General features: G+C 45.2%; 1 protein-coding gene across 3 annotated transcripts in view; it reads right to left on the minus strand.

Moving 5' to 3' along the window:
- The window catches only part of MARCHF6 (membrane associated ring-CH-type finger 6), a 1229180-nt gene that overhangs the window by 201722 nt on the left and 1006388 nt on the right, over positions 1 to 21070 (minus strand). For all 3 annotated transcript variants that reach the window (XM_082259541.1, XM_082259540.1, XM_082259539.1), the window contains one exon: positions 18640 to 18709. In XM_082259541.1, coding sequence (XP_082115667.1) covers positions 18640 to 18709 — 70 coding nt within the window. The remainder of the gene's footprint in view (positions 1 to 18639; positions 18710 to 21070) is intronic.

Raw genomic sequence — 21070 nt, forward strand, 5'->3', positions numbered from 1 at the left:
TGCTCCTTTTTTTTTAAATGCGGTGGTAAAATCACCTTCAGTGCTACAATCATTGATTACATATATGGTGAGAGCAAACGCTGTTGCTATCAGAATAAACAGATCAGTGCTGCAGCAGATGGGGGTACCTGCAAAGCAAACAATGGTTAACAATAAAACACAGTAACAGTATATTATAAAGTACAGTAAAAGTAGAAAGAGTAGAAAAGTAGAGTAAGAACAAAAAAAAACTCACAAGGAAAACTGTTTACATAGTTTACATAGTAGTTGAGGTTGAATAAAGACAATAGTCCATCCAGTTTAACCTGTGTAGGTGTGTGTGGCCGTAATCATCTCTCATACCCCTGAATGTTCTGATCATTGAGATGTACGTCCAAGAGTTTTTTGAAAGCAACCATACTTCCCGCAGAAACCACCTCTTGAGGTAGAGAATTCCACAATCCTGTAGCCCTAACAGTAAAGAACCCCCTGGGTTGCCTGAGGTTAAAACGCTTCTCCTCTAATTGCATTGTATGCCCTCGAGTCCTCATGCAATCCTTTCGACTGAATAGCCTTTTTTCTATGCTGAGATTACCATTGCGGTATTTATAAATTGCTATCATGTCCCCTCTCAGGCGTTTCTTCTCCAGGGAGAATAAATCAAGCAATTGCAGACGCTCTTCATAATTAAGGTCCTCCAATCCCCAAATTAGTTTAGTTGCACTTCTCTGGACTCTCTCCAGCTCCAACACATCCCTCCTGAGGACTGGCGATCAGAACTGGACAGAATACTCTAGATGCGGTCGGACCAGAGTCTTATAAAGTGGTAGGATTATAGTTTTATCTCTAGAATGCATCCCTTTCTTTATTCATGCTAACATTCTGCCGGCTTTGGCAGCTGCCGCTTCACATTGCATGCTATTGCTTAGTCTATCCTCTACCAAGACTCCCAGATCTTTCTCCATTTTTGATTCCCCCTAAAGGTTCCCCTCCTAAAGTGTATTGTGCCTTTAGTCCCCCATTAGACCTTTAGACATTTAGTCCCCCAGTGCAAAACGTTCCACTTCTCCACATTAAACCTCATTTGCTATGTTGTTGCCCACTCTGTTATTTTGTCCAGGTCATTCTGTAGGATATCTGCTTTATGTTGTGCAGTTATTGCCCTGCCCGATTTTGTGTCATCTGCAAAAACTGATATAGAACTACTGATCCCACCCTCAATGCTGTTTATGAATAAATTGAACAGGGTTGGTCCCAGGACTGAGCCATGGGGGACCCCACTTACCACCTCAGACCAGTCTGAGTATGCGCAATTTATTACCACCCTTTGGACATGCCCTTTTAGCCAGTTCCGTATCCAAGAGCAAACGGGTCAATGTCTGCAGACCTTATTTTATAAATTAAGCGCTTGTGGGGAACTGTGTCAAACGCCTTAGCGAAATCCAGGTACACCACATCCACTGGTCTCCCCCTATCTAGCTCACAGCTCACCTCCTTGTAGAATGTTAAGAGATTGGTTTGACAAGAACGCCCATTTGTAAACCCATGCTGATTACTGCTGAGGATGTTATTGTCTTTAGCAAACTCTACGATATAGTCCCTTATCATCCCCTCCAAAAGTTTACATACTATCGATGTCAGACTGACAGGCCTATAATTACCCGGGACATGCCTCTGCCCTATTTTGAATTTCGGTATCACGTTAGCTTTCCTCCAATCCCCTGGTACATTTCCTGTCATAATACTGTCAGCAAAGATCAGGAACAGTGGTCTAGATATAGTCTTACTAAGTTCTTTGAGTACTCTTGGATGTATGCCATCCGGGCCTGGTGATTTATTCGTGTTAATTTTATCCAGCCTTTCCCTAATTTCACCCTCTGTTAGCCACAGCGGCAAGTCCTGTGTATTACTACTAACCATACAGTCATGGTCAGTGTACCCCTCCTTTTCCTGTGTAAAGACTGAGGAGAAAAAAGCGTTCAGCACGGTTACTTTTTCAGTGTCCTCTGTAACCATCTTCCCATCATCGTTAATTATGTGTGCAATATGCTCTGCCCTAGTTTTTTTGCTGTCGATATATTTAAAGAATTTCTTTGGGTTCTTTTTACTATCCTCTGCTATTTGTCTCTCAAAGTTGATTTTAGGCATTTTGATTTCATATTTACTTTGCATATTTGCCTCCCTGTATTGCTCTAAAGCCGATCCTGTGCCCTCTGATTTATATTTCTTTAAGGCCATTTTTTTTACCCCTAATACGTTTTTTTAACATTACGGTTTAGCCAGCAAGGTTTGGCTTTGTCTCTTCTAAATTTATTTCCTATAGGAATGCACTGCGAGATGCATTTGTTTAATATGTTCCTAAAGCATTCCCATTTTTCCTCTGTGGTCAGTGTTCCTAAGGTTTGGTCCCAGTTTACCCTTTCCATCATTGAGCACAATTTGGGAAAGTTTGCCCTTCTGAAGTTTAGGGTTCTTATGTTCCCCTCTTTCCTTGTTATGTTGTTATTTATGCTAAATGTGATCATCCTGTGATCGCTAGAGCCCAGGTTGTCCTGGACTCCTACCTCCGAGATTAGGTCTGGGTCATTAGTGATCAATAGATCCAGCACTTCCTTTTCTCTAGTAGGAGAATCCACCAACTGAGACATGTAGTTTTCCTGTAAGGTTTCCATGAAGAAACGGGCCTTCTGTGAGTGTGTAGTCCCCTCTTCCCAGTCAATGTTGGGATAATTGAAGTCCCCCAATATGATGACTGATCCCAGTTTTGCCACTTTACCCAACAGTGATATGAATTCCAGCTCTACCTCCTCCCTTCGGTTGGGTGGCCTATAGCAAACCCCCACGATTAATTTTCCCTTTACTTCTTCCCTATGGAGTTATACCCACACGGATTCTAACTCCATACTCATCCCTGCCATAATATCACTCCTCTCTATCACCCTTACATTATTCTTGAAATAGAGACATACCCCTCCCCCTCTTTTTCCTACCCTGTCCTTCCGGTACACCGAATACCCTTGGATATTGGCCAGCCAGTCATGTGAGGGGTCGAACCAAGTTCCCGTTATTCCCACAAGGTCTATGTCCTCCTCATGTACTAACATTTCCAACTCATCCATTTTATTAGCTAGGCTCCTGGCATTTGCATATACCCCTCTTAGTTTTGTGGAAGTTTTTGGTTTTTTTTTTATTGTAACTTTTTTTTTTTACACTTTTTTTGTAACTGTAAAACTGTTCCACGCTAGGGTCTCTCAAAATGCGATAACCAACATCTTTCGAGACCCTATGTGGAAAATGTGTGCCCTAGACTGTGTCCTGCTGTATCCTATACTAATGCTCTACTAGTGTGTGGTAGCGACAAACTGCCCCCGATGCAGAGAACAGGTTGGCCAGGACAGGAGGGACAAAAATAGAGCATGTCACACCTAAATACGCGTTATCTGCAGACACGACATCTTCTTTGGGGGGTGCTCTTCGGGTAGAGGTACTAGAGAGGACATCCAGGAAAATGCCGGTTATGCAGCCGGCTCACTGCATCTAGATTGTGAATTTGGGCCACAGCACCTCCAAGATACAGAAAGGCTTTGATGAGCTCTTCCTGGAATTTTAGGAAGGATCCACTTCTTCCTGACGCTTTGTATAGCACATAAGCGTTCAGCAGAGCCAATTGAAATAAGTATACAGACACTTTCTTGTACCAGAGTCTGGCCTTATTGGCAATTAAGTATGGCGCCATTATCTGATCATTGAAGTCCACACCTCCCATGTTAAGGTTGTATTTGTGGACACAGAGGGGCTTCTCAACACCAGTCACAGAATAAATTTGGACTGTCGCATCTGCGTGAGTGGAGGACAGAGCAAAAACATTCCATGTGTCCCTCCACTTCACTGCAAGCAATTTATCAGACTTCAAGCAGGCTCTCTCTCCCCATCTAATTTGGGAATCTACAAGCTGTTGGGGGAAGCCCCGGCGATTAGGTTGCATGGTGCCACATGAGCCAATTCCAAAATCGAAAAAGCAGTCTAAAAAGTGGCACGCTTGTATAGAATGGTACCTCTTTCCGAATAAGGGTGACACCAAGTCCAAAACAATCTTGCCACAGCCCCCCCATCTGGGCAGTTGGGGGGCTCCACATTTCAATATTTTCCCTCGTAAATCCGGAAAAACTACATGTTTAGCCTGTTGCCCTATCACGGAGCTTATACATCTTGACCCCATATCTGGCATGCTTGCTGGGGAGAAACTGTTTGAAAGCAAGGCTGCCAGAAAATGTAATCAGGGACTCATCAACGCAGACAGCTTGTTGGAGCGTATACAAGGCTGCAAACTTCTGGTTGAAGTGGTTTACGAGGGGTCGAATTTTGTGGAGCCGGTCATATCCAGAGTCACCGCGAGGGCGACAGAGTTCATTGTCACTGAAGTGTATGAACCGCAAGATTTGCTCGTATCTAGTCCTGGCCATGGCAGCAGAGAACACGGGCATATGGTGAATTTGGTCAGTGGACCCATATGACCAGAACTCACTCTTTTTAGTAATGCCCATGAGAAGGGATAGGCCCAGAAAAATCGGAAACCGTGATACGTTTCCATGCAAATTCTCTGGCAAGGGTCAAATTTGGATTTGCGGCGAAGAACACTATGGGCTCTACTGGCCTGTTTTCGAATTATTGGTGGCTGAGGGACACTACTTGTGTTAGCCAGTGTGTTACTGCAGTGCTGGTTTGAATATGACCAGGATGTACTAAGCCGCTGGTGCTTGCCAGTTCACCAGAAGGTTGAGCGGCACTAGTACCGACACTCTGCTGCATATGAGAACCCTGCAGTTGATGCACCTCAGCAACAGAAGAACGGGGTCGGGTACGCCTGACCTTAGCAGGGACCACTAGTCCGTCGTCAGAGCTATCTATCAGGGTGTCGATGCTGTCTACAAGTTTGAATACTAAGCCTGATTCTGACAGTGAGGCTTACCCATCGCTCTCATCTGTCATGCAGGCCTCTTCACTAGTGTCCCTCTGTTTGGACATTTTGGCTATTAAATTTATAGGTACCTAGTGTAATTCACAGGTATAAAAGGTTGTCAAGGACTGTTTGAACTGGTAACAAAAAGATTGAACTGCTAGTGCTAGCAGAGATCAGGCCTGACTCTGCTAACGCTGCGGTTTAGTGTGCTGTGTATTGGAAGTGATAATAATCTGCTGATTCTGCACTTCTTTGGGGTGGGGGGGGGGGGGTTGGGGGGATCACGGAGGGCTAAACACAGGTGCTGGCAGGTGTCAGGGCTGAACAGCACCATTGGGAAAGCATCTTAACACACCAATCATGGTGCGGTCAGATGCTTTCAGGGCAGAGGATAGATATAGAGTCCAATAGACCCCAATGTTTTGGAAAAAAAAGTGTACCTGTCACTACCTATTGTTTGTTGGGTGATGTGTGGCATAAGCTTCTAATATTGGGCATAAAATGCCAGGACAGTTCAAACACCCCCCAAATTACCCCTTTTTAGAAAGTAGACACCCCAAGCTATTTGCTGAGAGGCATGTTGAGTCCATGGAATATTTTATATTTTGACACAAGTTTTGGGAAAATTACTTTTTTTTTTTACACAAAGTTGTCACTAAATGATATATTGCTCACACTTGCCATGAGTATATGTGGAATGACACCCCAAAATACATTCTGTTGCTTCTCCTGAGTCCAGGAATACAACATGTGTGAGACTTTTTATGAGCCTGTGTACGGGACCCCAAAAAACCAATCATCGCCTACAGGTTCCCTCACTACCTATCACAGTTTCAGAGGCCCTGGAATGTCAAGATAGCACAACCCAAAACACACACACACATAACCCCATTTTTGAAACTAGACACTCCAAGCTATTTGCTGAGGGGCATGTTAAGGCCATGGAATATTTTATATTTTGCCACAAGTATTGGGAAAATGCCCACATTTTTTTTTTTTACACAAAGTTGTCATTTAACTTACATATTGCTCAAATATGCCATGGCTATATGTGAAATGACACCCCAAAATACCTTCTGCTGCTTCTCCTACGAGTACAAGGATTTCACATGCGTGAGACTTTTTGGCAGTCTAGCCATGTACAAGACCCCTGAAAACCAATCACTGCCTTCAGGCTTTCTAAGGGCGTAAATTGTTTATTTCACTCCTCACTACATCCTATCACAGTTTCGGAGGCCATGATATGCCAAGAAAGCACAAACCCCCCCCCCCCAAATTAACCCTTTTCAGAAAGTAGACACCCCAAGGTATTTGCTAAGAGGAATGGTGAGTATTTTTCAGCTCTCATTTGTTTTGGAAAATGAAGAAAAAAAAGGAAATTTTTTTTTTCTTTTTTCAATTTTCAAAACTTTGTGACAAAAAGCGAGATCTTCAAAATACTCAAAATGCCTCTCAGCAAATAGCTTAGGGTGTCTACTTTCCAAAAAGTGGTAATTTGGGGGGGGGGGTTTGTGCTACAGTATCTTGGCATTTCATGGCCTCCAAAACTGTGATAGGTAGAGAGGAATGACATTAAAAATATATGCCCTTAGAAAGCCTGAAGGCAGTGATTGGTTTTCAAAAAGTATCACACATGGATTATCCCCGTACTCAGGAGAAGCAGAAGAATGTATTTTGGGGTGTAATTCCATATATACCCATGGCATGTGTGAGCAATATATCATTTCAATGACAGCTTCTTCTTTTTTTGTCATTTTTCAAACACCTGTGACAAAAAAAAATGGATTTTTATAGGAACTTACCGTAAAATCATTTTCTCTGAAGTTCATCGACAGACGCAGCTCCTTATCTTCATGACTCATAGGGATGTCCCAAAGCAGTATAATCATGAGAGGTGAGGAACAATGCAGAATCAAAACGTAAGTCCCCAATGGCTAAACTTAGCCAACCAGGTAACATGGAACTCAACCAGGAACAACTGGAGCTCACCCGGAAAAAATTTAACCGTAAAAGAGAAACTAAAAAGAGTTCTCTTTTAAACTGCAGCCTGCAAAACCTTGCTGCCAAAAGAAGCATCTGCGGATGCCAACACACCTACCTTGTAGAATTTTGTAAACATATGCACAGACGACCAAGTTGCCGCCTTGCAAACTTGTAGCACCGACGCCTGATGGCGAAAAGCCCAAGAGGCACTCCGCGCTCTTGTAGAATGAGCCTTCACTGGGAAAGGAGGAACCTGACCCCCTCAGTGAATAGGCCTGTACCACCGTCTGCCTGATCCATTTGGAAATGGTCACAGGAGACGCAGCCAATCCCTTTACGAGGTCCTTCAGTAAGGACAAACAGAGGGTCTTATTTTCTAAAGGACTCAGTGGTCTCTAAATAAACCCTGATCGCCCAAACCACATCCAAAGAATGAAACGCATACTCCTTAGGATGCTGAGGTTTAGGGCAAAGTGAAGGCAACACAATGTCTTCATTAAGATGAAAATCAGAAACCACCTTAGGAAGGAACGACTGATTAGGTCGAAGTACCACCTTATACCTGTGTATCACCAGATAAGGTGAGCGGCAAGACAACGCCACCAATTAGGATTCCCCTCTGGCAGAAGTGATCGCCACCAAGAAGGCAACCTTCCGAGACAAAAAGCAGCGAAATCTCCCAAATTTTTTCAAAAGGAGGCTTATGAAGAACAGATAACACCAGATTAAGATCCAACGGAGGTAACGGGGATCGCCTCGGAGGAGCCATATGGCGCACTCTCTGGATAAAAGTCCAGATTAGGACATGCGTTGCTAACAGCCGTTGAAAATATATAGCCAAAGCTGAAAATTGGCCTTTGATAGTACCCAAAGTCAACTGCTGTTCAACCACTTTCTGCAAAAAGGGTAAAACCCAAGCGATCAAAAACAAGCGAGGGTGCACATTTAGTGATTCACACCATGAAATATACAATTTCCACGTACGATGGTAGATCTTCCTGGAGGTTGACTTCCTAGCCTTAAAGAGTGTAGGAACCACAGAGTCAGAAAGACCCCTATCTCTCAACACCTGACTTTCAACAGCCATACCATTAAAGCCAGCGACTGTAAAGCAGTATGAAAGATCGGACCTTGAGACAGCAGATCTTCCCTGAAAGGAAGTCTCCAAGGAGTATCGGCGACCAGCTTTATCAGGTCTGCGTACAAAGACCGGCGAGGCCAGTCTATAGCCACCAGAATGACGAATATTTTCCACCTCTATCCTGTGCAGAAGCCTCGGTCGGAGTTTCAATGGGGGAAATGCATAAATCAGCCGATACCGACCCCAAGGATCCACCAGTGGGTTTGTGGCGTCGGCCAGAGGATTTCGAGACCTGGCTACGAATCTCTGCACCTTCTTGTTGAGGCGAGAGGCAAACAGATCGACCTCGGGAGTCCCCCACCGAACTCACACGAGGCGGAACACTCAGGCAATCCACCAACCTGGAATGTGTACAGCAGAGAAAGCTGGAACAAAGCTTTCTGCCTAGGCCAGAATTTCGGCCACCTCCTTGGCCGCCAAGACACTCTTGGTGCCTCCCTGGTGATTGATGTAAGCCACAGCCGTGCCACTGTGTGATTGAATCTGAAACGGAAAACCTTGCAGATGAGACCTCCAATGACTCAGACAAAGCTTTATCTCTCTGAGCTCCAAAAAATGTATCGGAAGTTTTGACTCTTCCATCGTCCAGGTACCCTGGGCACAGAGCTTCCCCAGCACCCCACCCCAGCCCGACAGGCTGGCATCCGTGGTTACCACCGTCCAAAACAACAGAAGGAAAGACTTGCCCTGGTACAGTGCTGGAGACTGAATCCACCACAACAGTGCAGATTTTGTGTTGTGGCTCAACCGAATCAAAGAATCCAAGGACTTTTGATCCTTGTTCCATTTTACAAGAATCTCCCTTTGCAAAGGCCGTGTATGGAACTGAGCAAACGGAACCGCCTCGAAGGTCGATACCATCACACCCAAGGCTCACATACAAACTCATAGAGAGGACAGATTGTTGTCCAACAACAACTAAATCACACCCTGCAACTTTTGCACCTTGTCCGGGGGAAGAAAAGCCCTCGCCAAGGCTGAATCCAGAGTCAAGCCCAGATAATCCAGTCAGCAGGGATTTCTTGAAATTGATGTTCCAACCAAACTCCTGCAGAGTTCTGACCGTGATCGTCAGATCCCCCAACAAGGCTGAATGAGAGTCTACTCTCAACAGGAGATTGTCCAGGTACCCCAGTACCGCAATCCCCCGCCGGCGCAGCAGTGCTAATACCGGTGCTAGTACCTTGGTAAACACTCTGGGAGTGGAGGAGAGACCAAAGGGTAATACCACAAATTGATAATGCTCCTCTGCGACCACAAAGCGAAGAAATCACTGGTGTCCAGCACAGATAGGGATGTGGCGATACGCGTCCTTGATATCTATGGAGGCTAAAGATTGGACGGGAAGAACCTGTCCAACGAACAAGACTAGAATTCGATCTTGTATCCTAATTGGATCAGTTCGTGAACCCATTTGTCCTGAATAAAGGAGGTCCAGGATTCCTGAAAGAATCAGACGTCCCCCCACACCAGACTCGGATCACACATGAACACCGGGGCTTGGTTCAACTGGTCTATTATTTCCAGTACTGCAGGCGAAAGCCGTGCGGTTTCCAAGTTACTTTTCAGTAATTTCACCCATTCAATAGCAGTCTGCGCTACTAAAACATTCACAAAGGTAGCCTTTAACATGTTACCTGCTACCGCATGTAAATAGGGGGACAAGGATTCCACCCGTCTATCCACGGGATCCGGAAAGGCTGGAGACTCTTCCACCGGTACTAGAGTCGCTTTATTCAACCTGGCCACCAAAGAATCCACTGTCGGTGGTACAGTCTACCTATTGGACACTGCCTCCGCAAAAGGATAACGGCGTGCAAAATGCTTAGGCACCACCAACATGTGCTTAAAGCGTCGCCATTGTTCATCCACAATATGAAACAATTCTGGACAAGGAAATACCTTGCGTGATTTATGGGATTTGCAGGAGCCAAAAGACACCTGCGTATCTGACGCTGTAGGTTCATCAGTCCATTTTAGGGTTTCCCACACAGAAACTATCAGGGCTTCCACCAATGTGCATTTCCGCGCGGAATGTAAAGACACTGACCCCTCAAGATGGTCTGCATCGGCGGCAACAATATCTGTCTTGAATCCAAAGACTCTGTCGATGGAGGTGAGGAAGGAGGCATTTGTGGCTGGCAGGACCAGAAATGACAAAATCCATTTTTAATCAGGCTTTGGAAAAAAACAAACTGCAATTTCTGGCTGCGACTGTGAACCGGAGGGTCCTGCAGTCACTTCCAGGGGGTCTGCAGGTGAATGTTTTATCCTGGGACTCCATTGCTCAAATAAAAAATTTTTTGTGTAATGTCCCTTTAAGACTGCGAAAAACACGGTCCCACCGCTATTACTGCAGGTTCACAATCTCCGATTATGTAATAATAGCAGAGCAGAAGAGGAAAAAGCTCACAGGGAAACCCAGAAACGTTATCAGACCACAGAGAAGTATCCGGCCTGATTGGTGTAAAAACGAAACTAACACAGGAAGAGGAAGAAGCTCTGCCTCTATCATTATAAGCCATGCCGCATGCCTGTCCATCCCACGGACCTAAAAAAAATGGCCGCTCCTACAATTCTCAACCACCCCACAGGTGTGGTTAAGCTTTTTTCCTGCCTAGTGCCTATTACTAGGAGGAGGAGCATAACCCTATGAGTCATGAATATAAGGAGCTGCGTCTGTCGATGAACAATAGAGAAAATTAAATATTCAATGGGCTCAACATGCCTCTCACAAAATTCCTTTGGGTATCTATGTTCCAAAAAGGGGTAATTTTGGGGGGGGGTTGTACATTTTAGCACTTCAAGAAATAAGATAGGCAGTCAGAAAGTAAAAGCTGCGTATATTCCAGTACATACGCCATAGTTTGTAGAAGCTACGTTTGCGCAAACCAATAAATATATTGAGATTTATTTTTATCAAAGAAGCTAAAAGGATTTTACGGTAAGATCTTACAAAAATCCATTTTTACGTGCTTTTTTTCCCCCCAAATAGAGCTTTCTTTTGGTGGTATTTGATGACCTCTGCGGTTTTTATTTTTTGCGATGTAAATGAAAAAAGACCGAAAATTTTGAGAAAGAAAATTACGTTTTCTACTTTTTCTTATAAAAAATGTCCAATAAACTCAATTTTTGTCATACATTTAGGCCAAAATGTATTTCTCTTAAGCTCATTGACAGACGCAGTCCTCTTGATTAATATCAATTGGGTTATACTGCCCTCTACAGGAGTAGGACACTAGGCAGAAGAATACGTTCTGGCCACACCTTAGGGGCAGTTCCAGAGGGTATATCCTCTCTCTCTCTGCTACAGGATGTTAGTTTTTTTCTGTCTAGTCTCTCACTGTCAGATACCTACCAGTGGTTCGGTCGGTTGCAGCATGGAACACTGGCTTTTGGAGCGATCGGTCGGCTGCAGCATGAACCCAGGACGCCATCAGGCGTCAGTCTAAAGGGGTCAGGTATGGGGCCGCGGGAGTTACCGATGTAACTCGGTCGGCTGCAGAGTGGTCACGGCGCGCGGAGCGCCATGCTATCGTGGGCCACGCAGGGCCGCCATTTTGGCGTAGCCCAGATGTCCCCGCTATGGCTGCGGCCATCTTGGATCCACCCAGACTCGTGGAGCAGCGGTGGGAGTGCCGGAAGGGGCGGGGTCACTTCCTTTACCCGGGTAAATCAATCCACAAGACTTCCTGTCCTGTAAAGACAGCGCTGAGAGCAGTTCGATAGGAACTTCTGTGCATCAGGTGGTAAGCCTTGGGGGTATCTCTTCTCTCGCTGAGGGGGCTCCAAAGCAAGTGGTCACTGAGGGGCGCTATTGCGCTGAGGGATTACCTTAAAGAGAAAAAGCTTTTTCTTTAATTGCAAATTTTGTCATTTGTTTGCTGACAGGTGCCTGGCTTTGCCATGGACCCTGCGACGCATGTATCCCCACCTGATCAAGGGTCAGGTTTCAGCGTTAGCAATCTTCTTTCAGAAGCCTCTGGCTACTCATTCCTTGATGCGGAGTTTCATCCAGGGAGTGCGGCACCTGGCTCCGCCGGTGCGCGCACCCTTGCCGCCCTGGGATCTTAATTTGGTGCTGTCGGTTCTTCAGAGACCTCCCTTTGAAAATATCAGGGAGATTCCCTTGCTTACTTTATCCCAGAAGGTGGCCTTCTTGGTGGCTATCACTTCTGCACACAGGGTGTCAGAACTGGCCGCATTATCCGGTCGTTCCCCATATCTGGTGGTTCATAGGGATAAGGTGGTTCTTCGTCCGAATCCATCCTTCCTTCCTAAGGTGGTTTCAGAGTTTCATTTGAATGAGGACATTGTATTGCCTTTCCTGTGTCCTAAGCCCACTCATCCTCGGGAATTCGCGTTGCATTCCTTACGGATTCATTTCGTAAGACGGATTCACTTTTTGTGATCACGGATGGCCCTAAGAAGGGGTTGCCTGCATCTGCCGCGACTATCTCCAAATGGATCAGACAGACGGTGGTACAGGCTTATTCTATTAAGGGTCGGGAGCCTCCGTTCCCTGTTAAGGCGCACTCCACTCGGGCGCTTAGTGCTTCCTGGGCTTCAGGTTTGCAAGGCGGCTACATGGTCGTCGGTGCATACCTTTGCAAAATTCTATAAAGTTGATGTGATGGCATTGGCGGATGCCTCTTTTGCCCACAAGGTTCTGCAGGCCGCTATTTGAGGAGACCGTTGGTCTACCTCGAGGGTTTTTTTCTGTTGGGTTTTCAGTTGAGTCTCCTCCTTTTGTCTGATGAGCCCTTAAGATTTCTAGTTGGCACCGGTTAGGCCTTCTGGATTGGATTTTGATTTCCGTTATCCCACCCCTCATTTGTGGCACTGCTTTGGGACGTCCCAATTGATATTAATCAAGAGGACTGCGTCTGTCAATGAGCGACAGAGAAAAACTGATTTTTGTAAGATCTTACCGTAAAATCCTTTTCTCTTAAGCTCATTGACAGACGCAGTACCCGCCCCTCTATTTTGAGTTAGGTTGGGTTAAATTCTCTGACACTGCTTTGTGACATAACTAACATCCTGTAGCAGAGAGAGAGAGAGGATATACCCTCTGGGACTGCCCCTAAGGTGTGGCCAGAACGTTTTCTTCTGAGATTAGCCAAAGCTTTTTTGGAACCTTGATCCGCCGACCAGCACTTTAACCACAACACACGCCTGAGGACCACTGCTGAAATCGATACACGTCCCAACAATGGAGTGGCGTCCAGAGCGGCGTCACAGACAAACTGTAGCCCTTGTATCATCTGCTCCAGCAAGTCCGATACTGCCGGGGGGATACTTCTCCCCTCTAGGTCACGGCGTAACAACTTGGTCCATTCTGTCAATGTTTGTGAAACCAAACCAATTGCAATCACTGGCCTAAAGGCTGACCCTATCAGGGAAAAAACGGAGCGGGATAGCGCTTCCACCTTAAGATCCACCGGATCCCTAAAGGACGGAGCGTCCTCCAACGGGATAACAGTAGCTTTATTTAGTCTGGAAGTCGGTGAATCCACCAATGGTGGTACCGTCCATTTCTTAAGTAGAGATTCCTCAAACGGATAGCGCCTAGCAATCTGTTTGGAAATACCAGGGGTTCGTTTCGGACGACCCCATTCCTCTTTAATTATATTACCAAAACATTTGGGCAAGGGGAACACCTTCGCCATCTTGGTAGGTTTGAGAGTACCAAAAGGAATTTCAGTATCAGCTACCTCTGCCGGTGTAACCTCAAGTCTTAAGGTTTCTTGGACAGACACAATTAGTGCATCCACCAACGCCTCTTCTTGTGCTATGGCAGAAGCAGAAACGTCCTCCTCACTATCTGAGGAGACGGTACCCGAGACACAAGCCCCCGAAGAGGGACCTGCAGCCACAGCGATAGGCTCAGAATCTGTATCTGATATGTCAGATGAAATAGGGGTAGGTGGGGGTCGTTTCTTCGCCCCCCGTTCCCTGACAGGCCACCTCCACCCGGGATACAAAAGACTCCAGGACCGCTGATAATGCATCTATAGTGAGTGGAGAGTTGGAGGGTCCAGTGGCCACCTCGAGGGAATCAGGTGGGGATACATGCGTCGCAGGGTCCATGGCAAAGCCAGGCACCTGTCAGCAAACAAATGACAAAATTTGCAATTAAAGAAAAAGCTTTTTCTCTTTAAGGTAATCCCTCAGCACAATAGCGCCCCTCAGTGACCACTTGCTTTGGAGCCCCCTCAGCGAGAGAAGAGATACCCCCAAGGCTTACCACCTGATGCACAGAAGTTCCTATCGAACTGCTCTCAGCGCTGTCTTTACAGGACAGGAAGTCTTGTGGATTGATTTACCCGGGTAAAGGAAGTGACCCCGCCCCTTCCGGCACTCCCACCGCTGCTCCACGAGTCTGGGTGGATCCAAGATGGCCGCAGCCATAGCGGGGACATCTGGGCTACGCCAAAATGGCGGCCCTGCGTGGCCCACGATAGCATGGCGCTCCGCGCGCCGTGACCACTCTGCAGCCGACTGAGTTACATCGGTAACTCCCGCGGCCCCATACCTGACCCCTTTAGACTGACGCCTGATGGCGTCCTGGGTTCATGCTGCAGCCGACCGATCGCTCCAAAAGCCAGTGTTCCATGCTGCAACCGACTGAACCACTGGTAGGTATCTGACAGTGAGAGACTAGACAGAAAAAAACTAACATCCTGTAGCAGAGAGAGAGAGGATATACACTCTGGAACTGCCCCTAAGGTGTGGCCAGAACGTATTCTTCTGCCTAGTGTCCTACTCCTGTAGAGGGCAGTATAACCCAATTGATATTAATCAAGAGGACTGCATCTGTCAATGAGCGACAGAGAAATTTTGTTTGGGTACATTATTGCAGGACCACACAATTGTCAGTTAAAGTCACACAGTGCCAAATTGCAAAAAAATAGGCCTAGTTACATAGTGAGGTTGAAAAAAGACACCAGTCCATCCAGTTCAACATATGATGTGTGTGTTTGCTGTTAACCGTACATTTTATACCCCTGTATGTTTCGGTCTTTAAGGTGCCCATCTAAATGTTTTTTTAAACTATCGATGCTCCCTGCTGATACCACTGCTTGTGGAAGAAAATTCAACATCCTTATTGCTCTGACAGTAAAGAACCCCTTCCGCAGTTTAAGGTTAAACCGCTTTTCTTCTAGTTTTACTGAGTGGCCCCCGTGTCTTATTCAATTCCCTTTCTCTGAAAAGTTTGTTCCCTATGCTAAGGTCACCAGTATGGTATTTGTACATTGATATCATATCCCCATCACATCTGGGGATTTTCCATCATAGATTCACCCAGAGGATCACCGCCTAGCGAGTAACTTGTGTTTGTATTTCTGACACCCAAATGCATTACCTTACATTTTTCAACATTAAATCTCATCTGCCATGTAGTTGCCCACTCCATTATTATGTTCAGGTCTGCTTGTAAGGTTACCACGTCATGCATAGAAGATATTGGCCTGGTTAGCTTAGTATCGTCCGCAAATACTGAGATTGTGGTGGTTATCCCCATCCATCCTGGTTATTACCCCCCCTAGCGGTATTCCCGAGTGTGGCTCGGGGTTAACTTTTAGTACCAAAAGCAGTAACCCCGAGCCACACTCGGGATTACACCGCAATGTTACTCACCTTCCCTGCGCTCCCCCGCCGTCCTCCCCATCATCCTGACAGTCTCTCCCCTGCTCTGTGCATGGCCGATTGCCGGCACTTGCCTTCCGTATAGCTTGTGGAATTTGGGAAGTATATCAAATGATTCTTCAGAATTTCCAACGGAGCTATGTGCCAGAAAGACATCAGAATCGTCGCTGTCGTTACTTTCCGTACCTAATGACGAATTTTCCCACGAATCGCTATCGCTCAGTTCTTCAAGTAACTCAGTTTCGCTGTCGCTGTTTTCCAGTTCGTCTAAAAGCTCTTTTGCGAAAAAGAACGCTTTTTGGACACCATGGTCATTCTTAATTTTCCAGGCACAAAGAACTGGAGAAGCACAGGTAGGGCACTGGAAAAGTCATCATGTGAAATCCTGTGGTGAAATGGCATGATACAGTGTAATCCATTAGGATCACAACTTTGTTTCATGTCATTTAGTGTACTTACATTTTTTAAATTGCCGCTGGTTCCACCCCCCTGCGTCGCAACGCTCGCAGGGAAGGGAAGCGGAAGACAGGTGCCGGCATCGGCCGAGCACAAAGCGGGAGGACGGCGGGGGATCGCAGGGTAAGGTTAGTTTTAAAATGTAAAACAACAGATTTCCATGCAAAAGAATGTAACGCTTTTAGCACAGAAATCTGTACATAATCAGACCGGCAGGGAGGTTAAGGGGGTAAATCCTTTTGGTTCAGAAGTGGTTAAGTAGTAGTTTGTTTCCTATCTCTCCTCACTACATTGCTATTGTTCAATTAGCATATTAACTGCTTGTCGACCGCCGCACGACCATTTACTGTGGCGGTCAGCCCCTCACAGGCAGAGCGACGTAGTATTACGTCGCTAGCCTGTGAGGGTCTAGGGAGCAAGCAAGCGCTCCGGCGCGGTCACGGACCCCGCGCGTGCGCGCGTGTGTGTGTGTGTGACCGGCGGACCCGATGTCCGCCGGTCACTCGCCGATCGTCAGTGCAGAGGGAGAAAGGCAGGCGGCTGATGTAAACAAGTGGCCTGTCATTCTCCCCTGTGTATGAATAGTGATTATACGGTTCTACTATGTAGGACCGTTGATCACTGTTCCTACACCTCAAGCCACAGCCAATCACAGTTAGAATCACGCCCCTAGGGACACACATAGCCCCTCCCTCTCAAAAAAGTTAACCCCTTCACTGCCAGTGTAATTTTACAGTAACAGTGCATATGTATAGCACTGATTACTGTAGAATAGTCACTGGTAACCCCAAAAGTGTCAAAAATGTCAGTCAAGGGTCCGATCTGTCCGCCGCAGTACCGCAAAAAAAAAAATTGCAGATTGCCGCCATTACGCGTTAAAAAAAAACAACAACAAAAAAAAAATCTTTCCCTTTGTTAGTAAACGCGATAACTTTTGCGCAAACCAATCAAAATACGCTTTTTGCGATTTTTTTTACCAAACATATGTAGCATAAAACGAATTGGCTGAAAATGTTAAAAAATTTTGATTTTTACATTTTTTTGGGGGGAATTTCATCTAAAAAAATGTGAAAAATATTGTTATTTTTGCAAAATTGACGCTCTTTTTTTGTTTATAGCGCATGATCAAAAAAATCGCACAGGTGATCAAATACCACCAAAAGAAAGCTCTGTTTGTGGGAAAAAAGGACGTCAAATTCGTTTAGATACAGCGTCGCACGACCGCGCAATTGTCCGTTAAAGTCACGCAGTGCCGAATCGCAAAGTAGGCCCTGGTCAGGAAGGGGGTAAAATCTTCCGGGGCTTAAGTGGTTAAAAACAATAATTGGACTACACAAAGATAGGCGCAGCCAACATTTTTGATTTTATTTGTTCAAAGTGGCGAGCTGCCTTAAAGCGTTTTTTACCCTAAAAACAAAAAAAACCCAAAAAAAACTGATTTGGTTTCCTTAAAGCATGGTATACAGCACAGTGCTTGTGCTGTGTCATTTGGCACTCCGTATCACCTAAAAAACCTGGCTGATCCTGCCAGTTTCTACCCTCCTCCCTGTAAACTGACCACGGTATATCATAGTTGCTGAGCCTTGACATTGTGGTCAGTGTACGTGCCTCCGTCAGCCGCAGCTCTCTTCTCTGTCTCCTGTGTCCTCTCCCCCCTCCCCTCCCTGCCTGCCTGTCTGCTGTATCAGCGCCCACCCCTCCACTCCTGCTGCTCTCATATTTATTATAAAATAATCCCATCCACTCTGTAATATAACACTAAGTGTTCCTATGGCTGTCTTATAGAAAACATATGCCGATCTATACCTATATCTGAGCGGCTCCCAGCGATCACGTGACCGCTCGACTCTCTCTCATCTCCTCCCCGGCCAACGTCGGCTGCATTGCTCACCCCGCCCACTGGAGCCGTCAGCTGGACAGAGAAGAGAGTCGAGGGATCAGCTGATAGCTGTGAGCCGCTCTGATATAGGTACAGATTGGCATATTTTTTCTATAAGACAGGAACAGAAGGACTTAGTGTTATATTACAGAGTGGAATTGATTATTTTATAGTTGTGGCTTAACAACCACTTTAATTCCCAATGAGAAAAATAAAAATTTGGAAAGAGGCAGCTCACCCATGACTTTTCTGCAAAATTGAATATTGCACTGCCATCTACTCAGGAGTTTCTAGGACACTGAATAAACTATACAAAGGTATGTGTTGGCACATAACATTTCCTATATTGTATCTGGGCTGTAGTTTCTGAGGAAAGGTTCACAAGAAATATAATTTATCTGTGTTTTGGTTGTTGCATGTACATGAATCAGAACCACCACTTTTAGTTACCTTTGGATCAAAAGGAGACATCTGTGGCAGAAAAAGGTACACTTTTCCAGCATACGACCTTGGGAGTGTCATCTTCTAGCATTACATAACATGCTTAAATAATTGAAAAGTATTTTAAGAGTGACAAAGGTACATGCTTACCTGGTAAAGTAAGGCATACTAGACTAGCAATCAGTAATGTAACACACATGAAAATTATTAACAGAAGAATCTGGGGAAAAAAAAAAAAAAATGCCTGAGTAAAACAGAACAAAACACAAGACAAATTTTTACACTTATAAAATGCAAATGAAAATGGAACTCTGCCTCATATTCCAAAAAAAATGATCTTATTTATTGTTGTCATATATTACTTACACATTTAAGGGAATGTGTAATGCAGTGTTTCTCAAAGTGTGGGATTTGCACCCCCCCCCCCCCTCACTGCAGAGTGGGTACAAAACTGTGGATGAGCTGCCATACAGCAACTTGATACTGCACTGCAAGAAACCACAGCCGTGTGGGATTTGGGTTACTGGGGCATGTTGGCATACACAAAAAACTTGCTCCGTGTCAGTAACAGAACTATGCTGTTCTTGGGTTGGTTTGAGATCCTGGAGATTATGCTTGATTGAGGTTTATTCATTTACCTCTAATGTTTCAGGTTCAGTGGTTTAGTATAGGAATTTTAGAAGTATGACTCATCAAAAAAAAAAAAATTGTGTAGAGAACTTTATTTTGATGGTTTTTAATACCCACTGGATTTTATTTTTACAAAAAAAAAAGAAAAAACACAGTTTCATGATTTTTTGGTTACAAAATATATATATATATAAAGAAAAAAAACAGGATAGTGCAAACACCTATGAAATGACTCCATTACTTTTTCCAACACTTTTTTGAAAATTAGGAAAAATGCTGGTAGTGAGGTGTTAAAGGCCTGGTCTGCATTTAAACGTAACCCACTGATGCAAAGTGGAAATTTTCAGCTATAAGTGGAAAAAGTTCCCTAGAGAATGAAAATGCATTGCGTTAAAATAGTCAGGAAAGAAAAATACATTTTAAAAACTGGATTTTTGTTCTACTGTAAAATCCTTTTTTCTGAGGTTCACTGACAGATAGCTTCAAGTCTTCAGACCATTGGGCTTTATGCTGTCGCTCTTTAGGAGTAGGACTAGGCGGAAACCTTTTTGGTTACACCCCTGGGGCAGTCCCAGAGGGTATACCATCACTTCCTGCTGTAGGACTTCCAAATTGTAACAAGCAGTGTCAGAAGAACATATACAGTAACAACTCCAAAGAAGGGCGAGTGCTGTGTCCATCAGTGAACCTCAGAGAAAAAGATTTTACGGTAAGACAAAAAACTAGTTTTCTCTTTCGTTCACTAACGGACACAGCTTCAAGTCTTCAGACCACAGGGATGTCCCAAAGCAGTGTCAACATAATGGGAGGGAAAAACCATAGCAAACGCAGAATTCCCAACAAGGCTAAACATAGCCAACCAGGTAACAACAGGAGCTCAACTAGTAACAACTGGAACTCACCAAGAAAAAAATTACACCCTCAAGAAGAAGAAGCCTCTGCAATCTCAGCCTGCAAAACGCTGTGGCCAAACGCCGCATCCGAAGATGCAAGTACATCCACCTTATAAAATTTTGTGAACATGTGTACAGACGACCACGTAGCGGCCTTGCAAACCTGAACCGCCGACGCCTGAAGACAGAAGGCCCAGGAGGCACTAAGCGCCCTTGTAGAATGCACTTTAACAGGGAAAGGAGAAACCTGCCCCTTAATGGAGTAGACCTGCACCACCGTCTGCCTGATCCAGTTGGAAATGGTCGCAGAAGATGCGGCCTGCCCCTTATGAGGTCCATCCGTAAGAACAAAGAATCAGATTTTCTATTTGGTTCAATTGCTGCCAGGTACACCTGAATCGCCCTGACCACATCTAAGAAATGTAAGGCAATTTCCTTAGGCTGTTTTGTCTTAGGAGATAGGGAGAGTAACACAATGTCTTCATTCAAATGAAACCCCGATACAACCTTAGGAAGGAACGCCTGACAGGGTCGCAACACCATTTTGTCCTTATGAATTACCAAGTAAGGTGACCGACAGGACAACTCAGCTAACTCCGACACGTGACGTGCGGAAGTAATAGCTACTATTACTTCCACAGTAAAGTAAAGCCACCTTCTGCAACAGAGTCAGTAGTGGAAGTTCTCGAATATTTTCAAAAGGAGGTCTTTAAAAGCACCGACAGTACCAAATTGAGATCCCACGGAGGTACCAGGGATCGCACCGGAGGAGCCAGATGGCGAACTCCCTGCATGAAGGTGTGAACAAAGGATTTTGCCGCCAACGGCCTTTGGAAAAAAAAAATAGCCAAAGTGGAAATCTGGCCCTTGATGGTGTTCAGAGCCAAATGTTGATCTACACCTAATTGTAGAAACTCCAACAGGCAAGACACAGAAAAGGAGCGGTGAGAAACCCCCCGCAACTCACACCAAATAATGTACGCCTTCCAAACACGATGATGAACCTTCCTGGAGGTAGATTTCCTAGCTTTTAACAGCATAGTAATCACCGACTCCAA

The sequence above is a fragment of the Pelophylax lessonae genome (genome assembly GCF_965119305.1).
Source record: "Pelophylax lessonae genome assembly, chromosome: 5".
Classification (NCBI taxonomy): Eukaryota; Metazoa; Chordata; class Amphibia; order Anura; family Ranidae; genus Pelophylax; species Pelophylax lessonae.